Source organism: Oryza brachyantha, chromosome 4 (assembly GCF_000231095.2).
Source record: "Oryza brachyantha chromosome 4, ObraRS2, whole genome shotgun sequence".
NCBI classification, from domain to species: domain Eukaryota; kingdom Viridiplantae; phylum Streptophyta; class Magnoliopsida; order Poales; family Poaceae; genus Oryza; species Oryza brachyantha.
This window is the reverse complement of record NC_023166.2, coordinates 13,426,565-13,433,774: the sequence shown is the minus strand read 5'-3', so window position 1 is coordinate 13,433,774 and position 7,210 is coordinate 13,426,565. Positions and strand designations below refer to the sequence as shown.

The 7,210-nt window shown below is 47.8% G+C and overlaps 1 protein-coding gene and 1 pseudogene across 1 annotated transcript; both read right to left on the bottom strand.

The window, feature by feature from the left end:
* Nucleotides 1–1,195: 1,195 nt before the first annotated feature.
* On the bottom strand, nucleotides 1,196–2,632 carry LOC102719203. The gene is made up of 3 exons (XM_006653495.2): nucleotides 2,542–2,632; nucleotides 1,924–2,421; nucleotides 1,196–1,830 (listed from the first exon to the last, which is right to left on the bottom strand). The coding sequence occupies exons 1-3, from the start codon at nucleotides 2,630–2,632 to the stop codon at nucleotides 1,295–1,297; spliced, it is 1,125 nt and encodes a 374-aa protein (XP_006653558.1). The 3' UTR covers nucleotides 1,196–1,294.
* A 1,107-nt stretch (nucleotides 2,633–3,739) lies between these two features.
* LOC102714449 lies at nucleotides 3,740–5,136 on the bottom strand (annotated as a pseudogene).
* Nucleotides 5,137–7,210: the final 2,074 nt, after the last annotated feature.

The window sequence follows — 7,210 nt, the reverse complement described above, 5'->3', positions numbered from 1 at the left end:
CTAACCATATAATATGACTTAACATGGCCCAATTAAGCGATATGAACTCATGAGCTCATAATCCATTGCAAATTGAACCACCATCCCACCATCACTTTAATTCCGTCACGTCTGAACACCACGGACTTAATCGATGCAGAACCTACATGTCTGATGCCATCCATCATATTCGTGAGACTCAGCTATAGTATAACAATCCAATGACACATTCGGATAGACTTTGACTTCAGAAAGCTCCATCCTAGTCTATGTCCCTTATCACGCACCATAATCACCTCATAGTTTCTCCTGTGTATCAAACACAAAGAAAACATATTCTGGAAATCCACATTCGCCAGCACAATAAAATCTTTTGCCAATTACTCATCGTACATATCGTACATGATCTTCCATGTTCACTGTTGGAATATGGAGTAGCTTATGCTATCAAGAAGGTTTATTTTACACCACCAGGGTGTATTTATGTGATTTAAATAGTTATAAAAAACTAAAAAACCAATAAGTTAAAATACAATGCTATAAGCATCCACATGTCTGACATGTAAATTTAAATTTAATCTAGACATAAAAAAACAAAAAAATTATACCGTTGCGCATGTACTATATATACTATTTGTTGTTTGGTTTATTATTTTCTATTTCTCTAATCTTAGATTGAATTTGACTTGCACTTTTTAACCCGTATCTATACTAGATTTTTTGAATAAAGAAATATAAATAATTAGATCGCATACAAACCATACGTGCTAGTTCACCTAATTGCAAACATCATTGTCCGTGTTGCCCGGCCATCTGCTATTTCTAGTGCTGGCTTTGCCACACGTACCACTAGTTCAATCCACGACTCAACTAAAGGCCTTGTTTATTTCCTAAAATTTTTTTCAAAAACATTACATCGAATTTTTGGACACTTAAATAAAACAGTAAGCATAGATGAATTAAAAAACTAATTGTATAGTTAAGAAAGAAATCTTAAGACAAATCTTTTAAGCCTAATTAGCCCATGATTAGTCATAAGTGCTACAGTAACGAATATGTACTAATAACAGATTAATTAGGCTCAAAAGATTCATCTCGCGGTTTCTAGGTTAGCCGTGGAATTCGTTTTTTATTCGTGTCCAAAAACCCCTTCCGACATCCGATCAAATATTTGACGTGACGCTTCCTCAAAAAAATTCTCAATCTAAACACCACAAAAATGTCAACCCACCGTACAAATTAGCACCGGATTTCCAGAGATCGCCGGCCACTGCCGAGGGCGTCCGACGTCGTAGCAACAAAGTGTACAGGTACGTTACAGGCGAGCAGCGCGCCTGCGCCCGCGGACGAGGGAGATGTCATCCACGAGAGGCCCGCACAGCGTCCCGTCCGGCTTCGTGTGGTAGTTGAAGCTCCGGAACACCACGCGCGTGAGGTTCGCGACCGCCGCGAACTCGAGCTGGGCGAGCTTGTGCCCGCCAGTGCCCCGCGACTCGTACGGCACCTTGAGCGCCGCGCGCGCCGCGTACGCCTCCACGGCCAGCGAGTCCCTGCACCCGTTGCCGGCGTCCCCGACGGAGAACGATAGCCTGTACGGTCGCCCGGGCACGGTCGCCACCTCCTGCACCAGCGCGGTCTCCCTGCCGACCACCAGCTCCACGGCGCGCGCGCCCTGCGGCACCGCGTGATGCGCCGAGTCCACGCACTTGACGGCCTTCGTGTCCGACATGATCATCCACCCCGGCAGCGGCGAGTGCTCGTCCTCGAAGATCGGCGGCACCAGCCCACCCCACCCCGCGTCCGGGAAGATGTACGGCCCCTCCTCCAAGTCTCCGTTTTTCAACATGTTCCCTATGTGTCTCAGGCCAATAATTCGTTATCTCAACAAAAAAAAAGCCAAAAGATTTCGGCTAAGTTATCGTAGGAACAGAACAGATCTGTTACCCTTAGTGCGACGCGGAGGGTAGAGGGTCTTGATTGCAACGGAGTCAATGAGCGGGCCGCACGCCGGGTCCTCCTCCTCGCCGGGGTTGTGGAAGGAGAGCCACACGGCGCTGTGCTTGGCCTTGAAGGCCCAGGAGTACGAGTCCCAGCCGCTGCTGGTATACACGGTCTGGATGGGGAGCACGCCGAACTCCGGTGTGACGGACACGTTCAGCCTCTCCTTCTGGGCGCAGGTGCGCGCCGCGCTGAAAGTGATGGAGTAGTACGCGCGCCGCGTCACGCTAAGCTTCTGCCGGATAGTGGCGTCATTGCCCAGCCGCACGGCGCGCGCGCCCTCCGGCACCGCCACGATCATGTCCTTCTCATTGTGGCCGGACTCGATGTACTCCACGAACCCCGAGATCTCCCAGTTCGGTATGGAGTAGCGCCCCGTCACCACCGTGCCGTTCAGCTGGGACTTGTCCGGTCCGTCCTCGAAGTTGCCATTTGGTAGCAAGCCTAGAGACCATGGTGAAGTCATTATCATGGGAACTTGGAAATCCATCGCCCGCAAATCATCCAAACGATCTAACAATATTTAACCAGGAGCTAGCATTGTAGCAGTCAGCGAGATCTCACCGTCGTTTACGGCTGAATCAGCCTGAGCGCGAGCGGGCAAGCCGATGAGCAAGCAGAGCAGCGCCACGACGCGACGCGCGGTCCCGGTCATTGCGAGCTCCCTTCCTATGAGCTCTCTGCTGCTTCAGTAAGTTCGAACTCTCTCGAGCTAGATGGGGTGCAAGTAATTGGTGAGCCAGGAGGCAGAGAACGGCAAAGGCGGCAAGCCGTTCGACTTATAGGCGGCTCATCACGCGTGGCATGGCAAGTGAGGAACGAAGGCGCGCGCGCCGATTCGCGGGGCACGGGACGGACAGGAGGCATTTGGCCCTCGATTTCGAGACGGTCCAAATGGCCATTTCCTGCCAACTTGGGACCTGCAAAAACACTCGCTGCGTGTATGCTCACATCGTATTCTGTTTCGTTCGCATCCCCACGAGTGGAAGATTCGACACCAGCTTCTAGTTTTCCAGTCATGGATGGTGCAGTATTGTGGTGGTCCTCGGCCTCAACAATTGTTGCGTTCTTTCTTCCGATTTCTCCTTTAACTTTTACATGTATGCTTCCAGAAATATTAAACAGTATTTTCTTTTGCAAAATGATTAACAGAAATTCATATCACACATTTATAGATTAGATATTTAACCTTGTGATTTACAGTAGTTAATTTCATAATTTATACCATTAAATTGCTGTGACAAAAATTAAAAAATCTTCGTCTGCTAAAAATAATATAGCCTTGGGCCCTTAGCACTGCATGCACCGAGAAATGTTTGGATCGGTTACATTGTAAAAAGAAAACTTTCCTACAAAATAGTAGTACAATGTTTTTTGTTTTCAAAATGTAGTAGTACAATGTTAAAACAATGCATCTTGATGTAACATGGACTACTGCATTAGCACTGTACTAAAGCTAGTTCATTTTCCAGGTTATAATTTGTAAGTTGTAACGAACACTAGCATTATAGAGTAACGACTACATTGAATCACAAATCGAGTCACTCTCCAATGATAAATAAGCAATTTTATGTCCTTGAGTAGGTATCACGAGTATTAAAATTTTAGCTACCAAATTTTAATAACTCTCGGTACCTACTCAAGACTATAAAATTACTCATGATAAACATATATCATCGAATTATACATACTTCCCGATGAATTGAAGAGAGTTCAAGAGATGCAGTAATGACTGTGACCAATTTAGCAATGTTAGTCAATGTTAGAGAAGGAACCGACGATGGCTATGGATGCCGACGACCAACGCGTCGTCGAGGACCGGCCCACAGAGCGTGCCGTCGGGCTTCATGGTGTAGGCCATGCTGACGAACACCACCCGCGTCCGCTTGGACGTCGCCGTGAACTCGAGCGACGCGCGGCTGTGCCCGCCCGTGCCCTGCGACTCGTACGGCACCTTCACGCTCCCGCGCGACGCGTACGCCTGGACGGACAGGGACCCCACGCACCCGTCGCCGGCGTCCCCGACGGAGAACTCCAGCCTGTACGACCGCCCGGGCACGGTGCTCACCTCCTGCACCAGCGCCGCCTCCATGCCGGACACCAGCTCCACCGCGCGTGCGCCGCCGGGCACGGCGTAGTGCGCCGCGTCCACGTACTTGACGGACTTCGTGTACCCCAGGATTGTCCATGGGGACAGCGGCGAGTAGTCGTCCTCGTCCATCGGCGGCACCAGCACACCCCATGACGTGTTGGGGAAGATGTACGGGCCCTCCTCAAAGCCACCATTCTCCAGCAAGTTATCTGCAAATATTTGTTTCAAGAAGAACGTATTGAAGTATGGACGCGGATGCAACAACAGCAACTTCACCAACGCCAATCTTTAATCACCATTGGTGCTTGGAGGAGACTGCAGCGTCTTGATGCCGAACGAGTCGATGAGGGGGCCGCAGGCCGCGTCATCGGTGACACCAGGGTTGTGGACGATGAGCGACACGTCGCTGCGCTTCCCCTTGAAGGCCCAGGAGTAGGAGTCCCAGCCGCTGCTGGTGTACACCGTCTGGATGGGGACCTCGCCGATCTCCGGGGTGGCCGTGATGTTGAGCAGCTCGGACTGTGCGCAGGTGCGCGTCGCGCTGAAGGTGACGGAGTAGTGCATTCCAGGCGTCAGGGCGAGCCGCTGCCGAACGGAGGCCTCGTTTCCCTGCCGAACGGCGTACGCGCCCTCCGGCACCGGCAGGAGCATGTCACCCTGCTTCTGGCCCGACCCGATGTACTCCACGAACCCGGAGATCTCCCACTTCGGTATCGTGTAGCGCCCCGTCACCCTCGTGCCGTTCATCTGCGACTCGTCCGGCGCCTCCTCGAAGTTGCCATTCGGCAGCAGGCCTGAACACGCAAAAAGCAAGCATATAGCGCAGAACATGTCAGCAAATTCTCTCGTGCACAAGCTAGGCTCGATCAAAGTGTGACTTCGTCTTCCCTACTCTCTCTGCAGAAATGAGCGTCAAAAATCTATTCGTGCAACACTGCATCTGTGATCTAACAATTGCTTAAGCTAGCATGGTTATTTGAGTGATCTTACCATCCAGAATGGCCGAAGCGGATCCAGAGTAGCCCCACGCAGCAGGTGCTCTGCACCATTTTTGTTTTGCTTATCATCTTATGTCTCACTGTGCTGCCTCGCGCACTTGTACATATAGAAGAGATGAGAGCTCAGATAGGATGTAACCTGGATGTAACTAGTCCAGGGCTCCAGGCAATTTGGCCACCGGGCCCTTCCTGCGGCAAGCAGGACAAAACTCGCGCCGGATCCACGGGCCGCCACGATCGAGGTGGTTAGCAGGGCATGGGCATCTCTCTCCGTGCTGAGATACTGTGGAAATGGAGTTCCTCGGCGTGTTGGCGACTGGGGAAGGCGCTCCAGGATGGGGTCACATGGCCATTCTTTCTCGTCCGCGTGCATGGCCACCCCGCCATTACAAAACTCCGCCCTTCCCCCGCATCTGCGGCTGTGAGCCGGTGAGGAGGCGCCAAGCTGCAGTGCGACGCCCGATGCGGCGACTCCCGTCTTGGTCCGGGCAAGTGGGGATGACCGGACGACTCGGCCGAGAAAACGGGCCTCGAGCTGGGTGTACACCTGGTCTGGTCTGACTTCCAGGTGATCCAGCGATCTGCCGATCTGGCCCATGAAGTGTTAGGCCGAAATCACCAGCCCAGTAAATTTTTACTTCCGCCGGGTGGTATTTAGACCGAAATATTGAATTGGGGTGCTCCACAAATGTCGTACCCCAAATACGTAGTATTGCTTGTTTGGTGTTTAGTTGCTAAATTTTTTTTTGCAAAAACATCACATCGGACGTTTGACTGCATGTCGAAAGGGGTTTTTAGACACGAATGAAAAAACGAATTTCACGATTAGCCTAGAAACCGCGAGACGAATCTTTTGAGCCTAATTAATCCGTCATTAGCACATATTGGTTACTGTAGCACTTATGGCTAATCATAGACTAATTAGGTTCAAAAGATCCGTCTTAAGATTTCTTCCGTAACTGTGCAATTAGTTTGTTAGTTCATCTATGTTTAATGATTTATTTAGGTGCCCAAAAATTTGAAGTGATGTTTTTGAAAAAAAATTTTGGGAATTAAGGTGGTGTTTACATTGAGAAAATTTTTGGAAGTAGTGTCACGTCAAATGTTTGATCGGATGTCAGAAGGGGTTTTCGGACACGAATGAAAAAACGAATCTCAAGGCTAGGCTAGAAACCGCAAGACGAATCTTTTGAGCCTAATTAATCCATCATTAGTACATGTTGGTTACTGTAGCACTTATGGCTAATCATGTGCTAATTAGGCTTAAAAGATTCGTCTCAAGATTTATTTCATAACTGTGCAATTAGTTTTTTGGTTCATCTATATTTAATGTTTTATTTAAGTGTCCAAAAATTCGATATAATGTTTTTGAAAAAAAAATTTGGTAACTAAACAAAGGCTATACAAGGCCTCAGCGTAACTGTATAAGGCGTTGATTTTTGGTACTACAGGAACATGCCTCTGCCGATATTGCGTTCAGTGAACTCAGCACTGCCAGACAGCCGGAGACGGAGTCGGCTCCAGGCTCCAGTGTATTTTTATCAAAGTTTATTTTTTCGTTATATCTATTAAATTACTGAAATAGATATAAAAAAATATTCACAGACTATGTTTAATTTAAAAATATGTTATTTGACTTTTTCATAGATAAAACCATCACACATGGACTAAGTGTCTGACCGAGATTACCAGCCTAGGTGACGAAACATGGAGGAAGGAGTGATGGCGGCATATGTGGCAACACTTGTGAGAGAAATAAATCTGAGTAGGACGCCAGGTCTATGGAGAAATGAGGATAAAATTTTGTTGTACGAATTTTAAAACGATTTTAGTTATTAAAAGTTTAGCGATTTTTGTTACAAAACAACAGGTGGATGGCGCATGGACAGAAGGTCCCATCTTTTTTCTGGGTGTATTCATGAGATAACTTGTTTTAGGAAGTTATTCTTTGGTTTATTTAAGAAAAAACCAAACGATACATTTATAAATAAAAATAATAATTTATGAATAAAATCTTTATATACGTGTTTTAGTGATGTAAAAACCAAGACTGAAAAATAAATTACGATAGAAAAAAACAAAAATCTATTTGAAATTTAAGATTGGAAATTAGCGGAAAAGAAAAGATGATACTGCCAGTAAA

Coding starts and splice junctions, on each gene's coding strand:
- LOC102719203 (XM_006653495.2), bottom strand. CDS start 2,632: ATGACCGGGACCGCGCGTCGCGTCGTGGCGCTGCTCTGCTTGCTCATC. Junction 2,422..2,541: donor TGATTCAGCCGTAAACGACG/GTGAGATCTCGC, acceptor CATGGTCTCTAG/GCTTGCTACCAAATGGCAAC. Junction 1,831..1,923: donor CCCTCCGCGTCGCACTAAGG/GTAACAGATCTG, acceptor TGAGACACATAG/GGAACATGTTGAAAAACGGA.